This window comes from Xenopus laevis, chromosome 8S (genome assembly GCF_017654675.1).
Source record: "Xenopus laevis strain J_2021 chromosome 8S, Xenopus_laevis_v10.1, whole genome shotgun sequence".
Taxonomy (NCBI): Eukaryota; Metazoa; Chordata; class Amphibia; order Anura; family Pipidae; genus Xenopus; species Xenopus laevis.
Genome location: NC_054386.1, coordinates 57,972,448 through 57,988,203, shown reverse-complemented (window position 1 = coordinate 57,988,203; position 15,756 = coordinate 57,972,448). Strand labels below are relative to the sequence as shown.

General features: G+C 43.9%; 1 protein-coding gene across 2 annotated transcripts in view; it reads right to left on the bottom strand.

Annotated features, from left to right (window-relative positions):
* Positions 1-9,758: 9,758 nt before the first annotated feature.
* The window catches only part of col4a5.S (collagen, type IV, alpha 5 S homeolog), a 148,873-nt gene continuing 142,875 nt past the window's right edge, over positions 9,759-15,756 (bottom strand). For both annotated transcript variants that reach the window (XM_041575195.1, XM_018232969.2), the window contains one exon: positions 9,759-11,245. In XM_041575195.1, the coding sequence (XP_041431129.1) occupies positions 11,164-11,245 (82 nt within the window). In that variant the 3' untranslated portion in view covers positions 9,759-11,163. The remainder of the gene's footprint in view (positions 11,246-15,756) is intronic.

Sequence of the window (15,756 nt, the reverse complement as noted above, 5' to 3'; positions counted from 1 at the left end):
TCATGGTCTTCCGGATGAGGTGGTGTCGGATCGGGGACCACAATTCACTTCTCAGTTTTGGAGATCGTTGTGTGGAGCACTCAAGATTTCGGGGTCCCTTTCCTCTGCCTTTCACCCTCAGTCCAATGGTCAGACCGAACGAACTAATCAGACTCTCGAGCAATATCTGAGATGTTATTCTTCATACCTCCAAGATGACTGGGTGAATCTTCTTCCTTTAGCCGAGTTCGCTTATAATAATTCCCATCATTCTTCAATAGGGATGTCGCGGACTGTTCGCCGGCGAACTTGTTCGTGCGAACATCGACTGTTCGCGCTCGCCGAATGTTCGCGAACGTCGCGCGACGTTTGCCATTTTGGGTTCGCCTTACCTGGCGCTTTTTTTTGCCCTCTCACCCCAGACCAGCAGATACATGGCAGCCAATCAGGAAGCTCTCCCTCCTGGACCACCCCCACACCCCCTGGACCACTCCCCTTCCATATATAAACTGAAGCCCTGCAGCGTTTTTTCATTCTGCCTGTGTGTGCTTGGAAGAGCTAGTGTAGGGAGAGAGCTGTTAGTGATTTCACTGATTTGAGGGACAGTTGATAGTAAGTTTGCTGGCTAGTAATCTACTTGATACTGCTCTGTATTGGAGGGACAGAAGTCTGCAGGGATTTGAGGGACATTTTAGGTTAGGTAGCTTTGCTGGCTAGTAATCTACCTTCTACTGCAGTGCTCTGTATGTAGCTGCCTGCTGTGGGCACTGATCTCTTCTGATCTCATCTGCTGACTGCTGTAATAACCCAATAGTCCTTGTAAGGACTGCTTTTATTTTCTTTTTTGTTTTTTTACTTTGCTAGTTGCTACTATAAGAGCCCAGTGCTATTAGTCTAGCAGTGTTGGGGAGTGGGACTGGTGTGCTACTGTGCTGCTCCTAGTAGTTCAGCAGCACCAACCCGAGAATTTTTTTTTTTTAATATACATATAATTTTTTTTTATTTTACTTATCTTACTGTTCTTTAACGTGTACAGTGCTGTTTGCTGTTCTTCATAGTAGTGCACCAATAGTAGTGCACTTGTAGGCATTATTTGCCCAGTGTGTTCTTCATTTTCAAACAACTGCCATCTAGCTGTGTAAGCTTGTTCACATTCTGTCTAAATATCAATAATAATACCGTCTCCAGAAACAGCACCTGAGTGACGTTTTTCAAGCAGCAATAATATATTCCGTATCCACCACTGCTGTAGTGTATACGTTGACCTTGCAGGCATTATTTGCCCAGTATGTTCTTCAAACCACTGCCACTTAGCTGTGTGAGCTTGTTCACATTCTGTCTAAATATCAATAATAATACCGTCTCCAGAAACACCACCTGAGTGACGTTTTTCAAGCAGCAATAATATATTCCGTATCCACCACTGCTGTAGTGTATACGTTGACCTTGCAGGCATTATTTGCCCAGTGTGTTCTTCAAACCACTGCCACTTAGCTGTGTGAGCTTGTTCACATTCGTCTAAATATCAATAATAATACCGTCTCCAGAAACAGCACCTGAGTGACGTTTTTCAAGCAGCAATAATATATTCCGTATCCACCACTGCTGTAGTGTATACGTTGACCTTGCAGGCATTATTTGCCCAGTGTGTTCTTCAAACCACTGCCACTTAGCTGTGTGAGCTTGTTCACATTCTGTCTAAATATCAATAATAATACCGTCTCCAGAAACACCACCTGAGTGACGTTTTTCAAGCAGCAATAATATATTCCATATCCACCACTGCTGTAGTGTATACGTTGACCTTGCAGGTATTATTTGCCCAGTGTGTTCTTCAAACCACTGCCACTTAGCTGTGTGAGCTTGTTCACATTCTGTCTAAATATCAATAATAATACCGTCTCCAGAAACACCACCTGAGTGACGTTTTTCAAGCAGCAATAATATATTCCGTATCCACCACTGCTGTAGTGTATACGTTGACCTTGCAGGCATTATTTGCCTAGTGTGTTCTTCAAACCACTGCCACTTAGCTGTGTGAGCTTGTTCACATTCTGTCTAAATATCAATAATAATACCGTCTCCAGAAACACCACCTGAGTGACGTTTTTCAAGCAGCAATAATATATTCCGTATCCACCACTGCTGTAGTGTATACGTTGACCTTGCAGGCATTATTTGCCCAGTGTGTTCTTCAAACCACTGCCACTTAGCTGTGTGAGCTTGTTCACATTCCGTCTAAATATCAATAATAATACCGTCTCCAGAAACAGCACCTGAGTGACGTTTTTCAAGCAGCAATAATATATTCCGTATCCACCACTGCTGTAGTGTATACGTTGACCTTGCAGGCATTATTTGCCCAGTGTGTTCTTCAAACCACTGCCACTTAGCTGTGTGAGCTTGTTCACATTCCGTCTAAATATCAATAATAATACCGTCTCCAGAAACAGCACCTGAGTGACGTTTTTCAAGCAGCAATAATATATTCCGTATCCACCACTGCTGTAGTGTATACGTTGACCTTGCAGGCATTATTTGCCCAGTGTGTTCTTCAAACCACTGCCACTTAGCTGTGTGAGCTTGTTCACATTCCGTCTAAATATCAATAATAATACCGTCTCCAGAAACAGCACCTGAGTTGTTGTTGTTGTTTTTGTTTTAAAAATAATGCCAGGCAAAGGCAGGCCGCCACGCAGAGGCACTAGGGGCCGTGCTGCTATGCTATCCTGTGGCCCTAGGAAATTGCCCAGTTTTAAAAAGGCAATGACCCTGAACTCCCAAAATGCTGAAGAGGTAGTTGACTGGCTTACACAGCACACCCCATCCTCTACCGTTTCTAACTTTACCACAACATCCTCATCCTCCACTGCTATGGCCACCCCACGTAACACTTCCTCCACCACCGGCGCCCCTTCTTCACTGGAGTCAGAGGAGTTATTTTCACATGAGTTTCTTGAACTGAGTGATGCGCAACAATTATTGGCAGAAGAAGATGAAGGAGATGAGGACGTTACACCAGATTTAATTCTGGCAGAGAACACAACATAGATGGACATAATGAGTGATGAGGAGGTCCCCGCTGCTGCTTCATTCTGTGAGCTGTCAGAAGAAATTGATGCATCTGAGGAGAATGAAGATGAGGAGATTGATGTTTTGTGGGTGCCCAGTAGAAGAGAGCAAGAGGAGGATAGTTCAGATGGAGAGACGGAGAGTCAGAGAGGCAGGAGGAGAATAAGACTTGGAAGAAGCAGGGAGGACAGCTCGCAGGGAACAGTAGGGCAACAACATGTATCGGCACCTGTGGCCAACGCGCCCGCCATTGCCGCCAACGCCGCCAACTTCTACTGTTACCGCCAGATTGCCAGCTTCAAAAAGGTCAGCAGTGTGGGATTTTTTTAATGTGTGTGCCTCTGACAAAAGCGTTGTAATTTGCAATGAGTGCAGTCAGAAACTGAGTCTTGGGAAGCCCAACAGCCACATAGGTACAACTTCTATGCGAAGGCACATGAACGGCAAGCACAAAGCACTTTGGGAGCAACACCTCAAAGGCAACAGGCAAACTAAAAGCCACCCTCCTTCTGGTCCAGCATCTTACTGCTCTACCTCTGCTGTCCTTGACCCGTCTGAACCACCCTCCACTCCGCCTTCCACCTTGACCACCAGTTCCCATTCCCAGTCATCTGCCCCCAGCCAAGTTTCTGTGAGGGCCATGTTTGAGCGTAAGAAGCCAATGTCTGCGAGTCACCCCCTTGCCCGGCGTCTGACAGCTGGCTTGTCTGCACTCTTAGTTTCACAATTTACACAGTCAGCACCCTCACCTCCAAACAACTTTAGTATGATGCACGTCCAACGGTTTCCAGCCTCAATCCGTTCATCAATTCAAATTGCAGTAATAGACAGCACCAATCATCGATTTGTTATCTTTAAAAAGCCTTTATTGGGACATCGGCTCTGACCCCAAACACCCGGCAACGTTTCAGACCTTCCACGGTCTTTTCTCAAGCCACGAGAAAAAGACCGTGGCTTGAGAAAAGACCGTGGAAGGTCTGAAACGTTGCCGGGTGTTTGGGGTCAGAGCCGATGTCCCAATAAAGGCTTTTTAAAGATAACAAATCGATGATTGGTGCTGTCTATTACTGCAATTTGTCTGCACTCTTAGCCCGCCAGCTTTTACCATACCAGCTGGTGGACTCTGAGGCCTTCCGCAAATTTGTAGCAATTGGGACACCGCAGTGGAAGGTACCCAGCCGCAATTTTTTTTCAAAAAAGGGAATACCACACCTGTACCACCATGTGCAGAGCCAAGTCACCGCATCTCTGTCACTTAGTGTTGGGCCAAAGGTCCATATGACTACTGACGCATGGTCCTCCAAGCATGGTCAGGGCAGGTATGTCACCTACACTGCCCACTGGGTGAACTTGGTAATGGCTGGGAAGCAGGGAATGTGTGGCTCAACAACGACAGTGGAGTTGGTGTCACCGCCACGGATTGCACGCGGTTCTGCCACCACCTCTACTCCTCCTTCGCTCTCTACCTCGTCTTCTTCCTCTTCTTCCTCCTCTGCTGCTGGGTCCTCCTCCTCCACACCTGTGCACCCCCAGCTCCCCCTAGGCTATTCGACGTGCCAGGTACGCCGTTGTCATGCTGTCTTGGGGATGACGTGCCTGGAAAGCAGAAACCATACCGGATCTGTACTCCTGTCATCTCTGCAGTCACAGGCCGATCGGTGGCTGACCCCACACCAACTGAAGATCGGAAAAGTGGTGTGTGACAATGGAAGCAATCTGTTGGCAGCACTGAGACTGGGCAATTTAACACATGTGCCCTGCATGGCCCATGTTCTGAATTTAATAGTCCAACGTTTTGTCTCAAAGTACCCAGGATTCCAGGACGTTCTCAGGCAGTCCAGGAAGGTGTCGGCCCATTTCAGACGTTCCTATACAGCCATGGCACGCCTTGCTGACATTCAGCAGCGGTACAACATGCCAGTCAGGCGTTTTATTTGCGACAGCCAGACTCGCTGGAATTCAACGCTCCTCATGTTGGAACGTCTGCTGCAACAACAAAGAGCCGTCAATGAATACCTGTTTGAACTGGGTGGTAGGACTGGATCTGCAGAGCTGGGGATTTTTTTCCCCCGTTACTGGGTGCTTATGTGCGATGCCTGCAGGCTCATGCGCCCTTTTGAAGAGGTTACAAACATGGTCAGTCGCACCGAAGGCACCATCAGCGACCTAATACCCTTTGCTTTCTTCCTGGAGCGTGCCGTGCGACGAGTGACAGATGAGGCTGTAGACCAGCGTGACGAGGAGCAGGAAGTGCACGATTTCTGGTCGGAATCACCAGAACGAACCCAGGCACCTGCTGCAACGCAGGGAGAGGTGGAGTCAGAGGAGGAAGGTGGCTTTGTGGAGGAGGAGGACCAACAGGAGCAGGCTTCACAGGGGGCTAGTGGTGACCTTTTGGGGACCCCTGGTCTTGTACGTGGCTGGGGGGAGGAGACCGTGGATGATGCAGTCCTTGATAACGAGGAAGCGGAGATGGATACCTCTGCAGCCAACCTTGTGAGAATGGGGTCTTTCATGCTGTCATGCCTGTTGAAGGACCCCTGTATCAAGAGGCTTAAGGAGAAGGACCTGTACTGGGTCGCGACTCTACTAGACCCTCGGTACAAGCATAAAGTGGCAGAAATGTTACCAACATACCACAAGTCTGAAAGGATGCTGCATTTACAAACCAGCCTGCAAAACATGTTGTACAATGCTTTTAAGGGTGATGTCACTTCAGGAACTCATCAACATTCCAGGGGCAGAGGTGCCAGTAATCCTGCCACGAGCGCACCTGCAAGGACAAAGCACTTTGGCCACTCTGTAACGTCAGACATGCAAATGTTTTTTTATCCAAGGCAGCGCCAGAACCCTTCTGGATCCACCCTCAAAGAACGCCTCAACCGGCAGGTAGCGGACTACCTGGCATTAACTGCAGATATCGACACTCTGAGGAGCGATGAACCCCTGGACTACTGGGTGCGCAAGCTTGATCTGTGGCCAGAGCTGTCACAATTTGCCATGAACCTCTTGTCTTGCCCCGCCTCAAGTGTCCTCTCAGAAAGGACCTTCAGTGCAGCAGGAGGGATTGTAACTGAGAAGAGAACTCGCCTAGGTCACAAAAGTGTGGATTACCTGACCTTTCTTAAAATGAATGAGGGGTGGATCGCGGAGGGTTACTGCACGCCGGAAGACTTGTTCTGAGTTTCTGACTCCCCATGCAGCTGTCCTTCTCTGCACGCCTCATGACTCCACACACAGCTGTCCTTTAGCGTCCTCCTCCCTCCACCACCGTTACAAACTAGGGTGCAAACCCTACTGGTTTAATTTGAATCCAGGTAAATCCTGAGTTTTTCTGGCCTCTGTGCTTCAGTGGCTGCGACAAAAAAAAATGAATATTTTCAGCATTTATATGGCATATTGTTTCTGGCCTCTGTGCTTCAGTGGCTGCGACAAAAATAAATGAATATTTTCATCATTTGTATGGCATATTTTTTCTGGCCTCTGTGCTGCAGTGGCTGTGACAAAAAAAATGAATATTTTCAGCATTTATATGGCATATTGTTTCTGGCCTCTGTGCTTCAGTGGCTGCGACAAAAATAAATGAATATTTTCAGCATTTATATGGCATATTTTTTCTGGCCTCTGTGCTTCAGTGGCTGTGACAAAAAAAAATGAATATTTTCAGCATTTATATGGCATATTGTTTCTGGCCTCTGTGCTTCAGTGGCTGTGACAAAAAAAATGAATATTTTCAGCATTTATATGGCATATTGTTTCTGGCCTCTGTGCTTCAGTGGCTGCGACAAAAATAAATGAATATTTTCAGCATTTATATGGCATATTTTTCCTGGCCTCTGTGCTGCAGTGGCTGCGACAAAAATAAATGAATATTTTCGGCATTTATATGGCATATTTTTTCTGGCCTCTGTGCTGCAGTGGCTGCGACCAAAAAAAATTAATATTGTTTGCATTTATATGGCATATTTTTTCTGGCCTCTGTGCTGCAGTGGCTGCGACAAAAAAAAATTAATATTGTTTGCATTTATATGGCATATTTTTTCTGGCCTCTGTGCTGCAGTGGCTGCGACAAAAAAAAAAGAATATTTTCAGCATTTATATGGCATATTGTTTCTGGCCTTCTGGTTCAGTGGCTGCGACAAAAAAAACATAATTTTTCAGGAAAGTACACATGCCTAATTTTTCAGGGTTCTGCAACAGTGGCAAAATCGCATCTTTTATGGTCACCGCAGGTGATCAATAAAGTAGACCAAAACTGGGCCCACACTGCAGAATCAGTGTTTTTTGGTTCACTTCACTGTACATTGAATTACCTCTGCCTAACCGTGCACGTGCGCACAAGCACGGTGACTGCTAAACACACCACTACAGAAATATTGCCACCAACAGGACGAACATCCTGGAGGTGACAAGCTCAACTAGTAATTAACAACTATCATTTGCTCACTTGACGGTATCATTCATTAAAGCTCTTTGCGTTTTTTTGCGTTGCAGTAAGTGCCGTGTTTCGTCTTTGCGTGTGAACAGGCTGTAACCTTTACATGTAGACGCCGGACGTTTTAAAGCATTTTATTACACAGGTTTAGAAATGTAGTGTGATTTCTGCCCTTTACAGCACAAAACGCAGCGCTGTGTCAACAATGTATTTTTCCGATACATTTTTGCCCTTGATCCCCCTCTGGCATGCCACTGTCCAGGTCGTTGCACCCTTTAAACAACTTTAAAATCATTTTTCTGGCCAGAAATGTCTTTTCTAGCTTTTAAAATTCGCCTTCCCATTGAAGTCTATGGGGTCCGCGACGTTCGCGAACCGTTCGCATTTTTGCGTCCTGTCAGGCGCGGGCGCGCTAATGCGTGTCGGCGTCTGACGCGGGACGCTGGCGACGGTCGCGGGCGCAAGGACGTAGGCGGAAACGCCTGTGACGGACGTACTGGCGTCAGTTCCGCGACGTCAGCGCAGTGACGCCAGTTTGGCGCCAAAGCTTCTGTATTTAAACCCAAACCAGATTAACATGCATTGCCTGGTTATTAGGTTATTTTGACTGAAACCCTAGCAACTTTGAACTTTGGATTCCTGATTATTGACCCTTGCCTGAACCCGGACTTTGATTACCGCCGCCTGTCTGGACCTTCTTGCCTGTTCATCGTTTACGAATATTGCTGCCTGCATTTTGACCTCGGATCTCCTGACTACGACTTTGCCTAATCCCTTGTACTTCGCTGACCGTCTCACTGGCTACTCCCCACAACCCTGCTCCCTGTTCCACTCCAGGTGGGTAGCGGTTGTGTGAGGCGCTTGTGGGTTCATTATCTTCTGCTCCGGCTCCTTCTACGTCTGGATTATGCTGGTAAGTCCTGACAGATACATTCTTAATGCATTCTAAGAGGTGAGGTGTATCGCGTAAGTATGTGGGGGTGGCACATACTACAGGTTGCAGTAGCGTATCCAAATAGATCCCTATTGGATGTAATAGCGAATCACGGCCAGAAAGCCTTCTGGTTGCTTCATATGTCCAAGTTGTACATCTTGTAGATACATGAGCCCAGGTACATCATTTCTCCATCCCCAAACTGGTAAAAGGCTGACCATTAGACATCACATTACCTGCACTACCACCCATGTGATATGTCAATAGTGCAGTGGCGCGGTATTGGTATAAATTAATTATACCTCTTTCTATCTAAAAATTTTTTATCTGTGTCAATAGTGCAGTGGCGCGGTATTGGTATAAATTAATTATACCTCTTTCCACCCATGTGATATATTTGATCACGTGCCCCTGTGGGCTATCTTATATAGGCAAAACCGAACAAACATTGCGGTTACGGATAGATGGGCATCGCTCTGCCATCAGCACAGCCTTCAGGGATGGTCATACCACCAAACCTGTGGCCAAGCATTTCTTGGAAAAAGGTCACAGATTACCCATGTTCAGGTTCATAGCTATCGATCATATCCCACCGCTGAAGCGAGGTGGAGAAAGATCTAGATTGCTACTGCAGCGTGAAACCTTTTGGATCCGTAAACTTAACACTGTTGCCCCTGCAGGATTAAATGAATACTGCTCATTCTTATGCTTTTTAAACCAGCGATAACCAGGAGCTACCAGCTATATTGTTGCCATTAAGCTTTAAAACGTTTCCACATTGATTTGTCTGTATGTTTTGTTTTATTTTGTATCAATTTTTGTGTAACAAGGTCTTTTACTATACTTTTTAGCAACAACACAAACTTGTTTTACCTTCATGGTGCTGGGTTTCTTCACAGTCACATGATTGCGGGGGTGTGCACGACTGGGTGAGTGACATGTTTTTAGCCATTTAAACATGGTGGATTTACTAAGAATATGGTCTTGATAAAGGTCTTAGGAGCAGACCGAAACGTTGGCCGAATTATTAATGTAAATTAATAAATATGGAATTTTAACTTTTTGTATACAAATCCTGGTGTGCATCTTTTTCCTTTTTGTTATTTGGATAATTTTGCCAGTAAAAATAGCACCCAGGTATTGACCAAGATTAATGTATTACGGTGTGAAATTTTGGACTGTATATATATATATATATATATATATATATATATATATATATATATATATATATATATATATATATATTTGGAGTCCATGACCTCCTAAGGTTTGTTTTAGACATACTCTCTGATGCATAGGAACAAACAACAGTAAGATCTGAGGTCCTCGTTGAAGTGGTGTCTGGATTTTATTCTTTATTTGTGCAATTCTTTCACAGGAAACAAACATTGTTATGGGGTTTATTTTGCTGAACATTCAGGTGAAAAAAATACATAATGACATTACATTGTGCACATAATACTTAAAATAGGAAGTATAGGTCACTAGATAATTTACATTCAAACCACAGATTGTCCAAGTCATTTGATCTGGATTTACAGCCACATTTATACCTTCATACACAGAGCAGGATTAAAAAAAATTGAGTGTTAAGACTAATGGCAAACTGTAAATCAGTAAAGTGGGTGAATAGGAGGGAGGGTTGTATAGGTAGTGTTTGTTTCTTGACATCTAGTTGCATGCTACATTGCATTTGTGTAGTTGCCAGTGGTAAAAAGCCTCCTTATCAGCTAAGAAATATATTACAAATAATTGTCATTCTTATATGATAAATAATCTTTATTAAACCTAATTTTATTTTTTTGCTGTACATACAATGTTATTGTGGAGATGTCCTAGGGTTACTTGGGATGCAAAATCGTTCCTAGTATGAAATGGAGCTACTTTGCACAAACATGAATGAAAAATACTAGTAAAAACAGTGTCTCTTTATTTCAGGCACGCGGGACACGCAACAATTCTGCCGACTGGCTAGTGTAAAATGATTTTCTTAAAGCTTATTTCGGCGAATCGTTTATAGAGTTTTAGGCATTAAAAAAAAAAAGTATGGCTGGTAACCGAGTACAAAGATCAAAAACCAGAATAAAAATCAAATTCAGATGATGACTGTAACAAATAAAGATATTATACAAAAAAAAAATTCTGGTTGGTGTATAGTGGAGTCAGAATAAAAAAAAAAAGACATTGGCTGGTGTGAATGGAGTTAATACATATAGGAAATACTGCAGCATATATGATATTAACCTGTATACATTTGTGATGTGGTGTGACGTTCACTAAATGCTTTTGTTCATAGTCTAAAAAAATACACAATATACATATTTATTTCATTACTTACATAGAAAAATAAGCTTAACATTTTTGTAATAATAAACCCGAGGGTACGGGTGGGTTAGTAGCACCATAAAAAATTAGTTTTTTTGTTGGTCTTTTTATTGATATTTTTATTTTCCCAAACTGCAGCCTTGCTCAGTGCTCAGCTTCTTACACAGCGGATGAATACTGTGCCTTTTGGGTAATGGGCAAAAAACTTCATTTGACTGATCCTTGCAAAAAGGTTCATTTTTTTTTCTCAGTCCGTTCGATCAAAATGCACCAGACAAGGTTCAAAGTGGCACTTTGGTGAGGTACATTTAGGATTGGTTTTATACAGTATCTGGTTCTTACTCTTTATCTACACAGTAGCACCATTGTAACAGGATAGGACAATTTAAACCTAAGGAGCTGGTTCCCCACAGCGTTACGTCCTCTTCATACATACTTGGCAACGACTGACACGTGTCCTTAGATCACCCGCTTTTAGTGTTTCCGACTGAGGTTTGCTGGTAATGGAGCGGAAGAGAGAGTAAGCTGTTAATAGAAGACAACTGTTGCTTTTGCTCATGAATAAGACATTTCAGCACTGATGTAATGAACAGAATATTGTAAGAATACTGTAGCTGATTACCAAAGTGAAATTTTTCAACGAGTCCATGGGTTGCACCCTTAGGTTCAGGTCTATGAATTCAGCATTACCTGCATTCAGGGCCGGATTTACATAGTGGGGGCCCCTAAGCCCATTGCCGTTCGTTGCCCCTGTCCCCTCCAGTGGGACAGGAGCAATGGGGATTGTCGCAAGGGAAATTAAAAAAAATATTATATTACCACCGCATCCCCAGTGTTTTTGACCCAATGTGGGTGTGGTTGGCAGCATGCCGCCCCCCTAAAATCCTGCCGCCCTAGGCCCGGGCCTAGGTGGCCTTTCCACAAATCCGGGCCTGCCTGCATTCGGCAGTGCTTTATTCATAAGCAGCAGGGTAAAGGCAGAACATAGGTGACCAGGGCCGGGCCAAGGTATTTTGGCACCCTAGGCAAGGGCTTCAATCAGTGCCCCCCACCTAGTCCTGCATTACCATTTCCCACCTGCCATTCATATTGCCCCCTTTACTTGTACCCGCAGCCATCATGTACCTGTGCCAGCACCTATCATATTATCCCCATTTGTACCTGTGCCAATATTCCAAAATCCACAATATTGCCCCCAAATATGTAGTTGTGCCATCAGCAGCCAAAAATCCATCACATCATCTGTTTACCTGTGCAAGTAGCAGCCAAGATATTGCCCACAAATATGTACCTGTGCCAGCAGCTGCCAAGAGGGTGGTGGGAAGTGATTCTGCCTGCAGTACGAATCATGGGCAAGAGGGGTTTGGAACAGGTGGTTTATAAAACTAAAAAACTATTAAAGGCCAAGCAAATCAGGGTTTAACCTTTTACCTGCCAAGAACGTAGGTACTACGTTCTTGCAGAGGAAAGCCCTAACTGCCAAGCACGTAGTACCTACGTTCTTGGCTGTAAAGGGCCCCTCTCTGCATCTGCGGCGATTGCCGCTTCAGCAGAGGCTTCCGGTGGCTCTCAACCCCCCTAGGCAACGAGCAGGGACACCGGAGGGGGAGGTCACGTGGGTCCTGCGACGCGATCGTCGCAGGACCCACCTTCCATTATGCAGACACGTGTCTGCTGTGTGCTGCGTCTTCTGCCTGCCTGATCCAGCGCGATCAGGACTTCCTGCTGCGTGGACTCTGCTGTAGGACCCCCCTTGGCTGCCCAGGACCCTCCTGGACTTCAGAACGGTAGGTGGCGGTAGGTGGCCTTTATGTAACACTTATAAACTAATTTACATACACATCCATGTACACAATACACATTTTACAAAGTTAGCTTCATTCTTTTTATTTTCAGGCTTTTTTTTTTTGCAATTTTATTTTTGTCAGAATGTGTACTTTACAAAAATAAATGATTTTGGGGGTCTATGTGCTGTTAGGGGGTCTTGTGGCACAATACACAGTCACTGGTCTATATTCACAGAAGGTGAAAATTCAAATACACTGATTTTTTGGGGGTCCGCACATGCCAGCTGCTTTGGTATATCTATGCACATTGGGCATCAAACTATTCATTAGAGCCTTGGCGTCAATATTTAGGGTGTTTTACAATTGTATGTATGAAATTGGGTGAAATAAATGCGACCAATTGCAATATTTTTACCGCTGCCTTTAACGAAGCTTTGCAGTAAGGTTGTTTGAAAGACATTATTACCCATTTTAGATTCGTCTGAATGTGTACTTTCCAAAAATATATGGTTTTGGGGGTCTATGTGCTGTTAGGAGGGTCTTTTGGCAAATAATACGCAGTCACGGGTCATTCTTAGAAGGCGAAAAGACAGCGGAGAAAATTCAAATACACACATTTTTTGGGGGTCCCTACATGCCAGCTGCTTTGGTATATCTATGCATATTGGGCATCAAACTGTTCAGTAGACCCTTGGCGTCAATATTTAGGGTGTTTTACAATTGTATGTAACAAATTGGGTGAGATAAATGCGACCAATTGCAATATTTTTAGATAATTTTCAGATATGTCATAAAAACCGCTGCCTTTAGCGAAGATTTGCAGTAAGGTAGTTTGGAGTAGAAAGGTAGTTTTTGAGGTGCTGCAGGGTGGAAGTTTTGTGGTGATTTTTGGAAATGTCCCCAAAATTGCCAAATTTAGGAAAGAATTGCGGCTTGGTGCTTTGGGGTAGAAAGACATGCATACCCAATTTAGATTTGGGGGAATGTGTACTTTCTGAAAATATATGGTTTTCTGGGGTGAACGTACTTTTTTCTACCTTTGCCCACCCCAAAATTATGAAAATGTGTTGATTTTGCAGCACCTGAAATGATAGACCAAATGGGGGGGGTCTTCCTTTTGAGGCCCCTATATGCCACGTGCTTAGGTACACCTATACATATTGGGCACCAAACTGTTCAGCGGACCCTAGGCTTTCATATGTGGGGTCATTTGTCTTGATAACCAATAGTATGTTCGATATAAGGTGCTGCAGGGTGGAAGTTTTGTGGTGATTTTTGGAAATGTCCCCAAAATTGCCAAATTTAGGAAAGAATTGCGGCTTGGTGCTTTGGGGTAGAAAGACATGCATACCCAATTTAGATTTGGGGGAATGTGTACTTTCTGAAAATATATGGTTTTCTGGGGTGAACGTACTTTTTTCTACCTTTGCCCACCCCAAAATTATGAAAATGTGTTGATTTTGCAGCACCTGAAATGATAGACCAAATGGGGGGGGTCTTCCTTTTGAGGCCCCTATATGCCACGTGCTTAGGTACACCTATACATATTGGGCACCAAACTGTTCAGCGGACCCTAGGCTTTCATATTTGGGGTCATTTGTCTTGATAACCAATAGTATGTTCGATATAAGATGCTGCAGGGTGGAAGTTTTGAGGTGATTTTTGGAAATGTCCCCAAAATTGCCAAATTTAGGAAAGATTTGCGGCTTGGTGCTTTGGGGTAGAAAGAGATGCATACCCAATTTAGATTCGGGGGAATGTGTACTTTCTGAAAATATATGGTTTTCTGGGGTGAACGTACTTTTTTCTACCTTTGCCTACCCCAAAATGAAGTAAATGTGTTGATTTTGCAGCACCTAAAATGATAGACCAAATGGGGGTCTTCCTTTTGAGGCCCCTATATGCCACATGCTTAGGTACACCTATACATATTGGACATCAAACTGTTCAGCAGACCCCAGGCTTTCATATTTGGGGTAATTTGTCTTGATAACCAATGGTGTGTTCGATATAAGATGCTGCACGGTGGAAGTTTTGAAGTGATTATTGGAAATGTCCCCAAAATTGACAAATTTAGGAAAGATTTGTGGCTTGGTGCTTTGGGGTAGAAAGACATGCATACCCAATTTAGATTCGGGGGAATGTGTACTTTCTGAAAACATATGGTTTTCTGGAGTGAACGTACTTTTTTCTACCTTTGCCCACCCCAAAATGATGTAAATGTGTTGATTTTGCAGCACCTGAAATGACAGACCAAATGGGGGGTCTTCCTTTTGAGGCCCCTATATGCCACATGCTTAGGTACACCTATACATATTGGGCATCAAACTGTTCAGTGGACCCTAGGCTTTCATATTTGGGGTCATTTGTCTTGATAACCAATAGTTTGTTTGATATAAGATGCTGCAGGGTGGAAGTTTTGAGGTGATTTTTGGAAATGTCCCCAAAATTGGCAAATTTAGGAAAGATTTGCGGCTTGGTGCTTTGGGGTAGAAAGACATGCATACCCAATTTAGATTTGGGGAAATGTGTACTTTCTGAAAATATATGGTTTTCTGGGGTGAACCTACTGTTAGTGGAATGTTTGGCCTTCAAATCAGAAGTATGCCGTTTTGTGGAGCGGTGCTTTGGAAATTTGCTAGTGTACTGCTTGTAGATTTTGATCTATATAAGTGAGAAATCTCAATAAAACTATATATATTTGGTATTGTTGCGTTCAGGAGACATAGACCTTTCCAAATCTGCTGTGTTCTCATACATAAATTAAATGATGTTTCTGATATATGTAATTGTACTATGTGACACCTGATTTTTTTCATTTTATTAGGCACTTTGAAGCCTATATTTTTTTATAGAAAGTTGAATTACACAAAAATTCTAGCATATTTTGAAAGCTCAGGTTGTCCTGAAAAAAAAAATATATTGTTTCCGTGGTTAAACTAAAAGACCCCCCCAGGAAAGGTTCTTAAAGTGAAAGAGTACAAAATGTTCAAAAATGGTCTGGCAATACCAAATCAGCCAAATTGTCTGGCAGCGAAAAGGTTAAAAAAGAAAAGATAAACTATTCCCCTTAAAAGTGCGCCCCCCCCCGTGATTGCACCCTAGGCGGGTGCCTACTATGCCTGCCCCTAGTTTCGGCCCTGTAGGTGACCCTTTGCACACCCACTAGCTTGCTTCAGGCATAAATGGCTGCCCCCAATTGTATAGCACTCTGCACCATG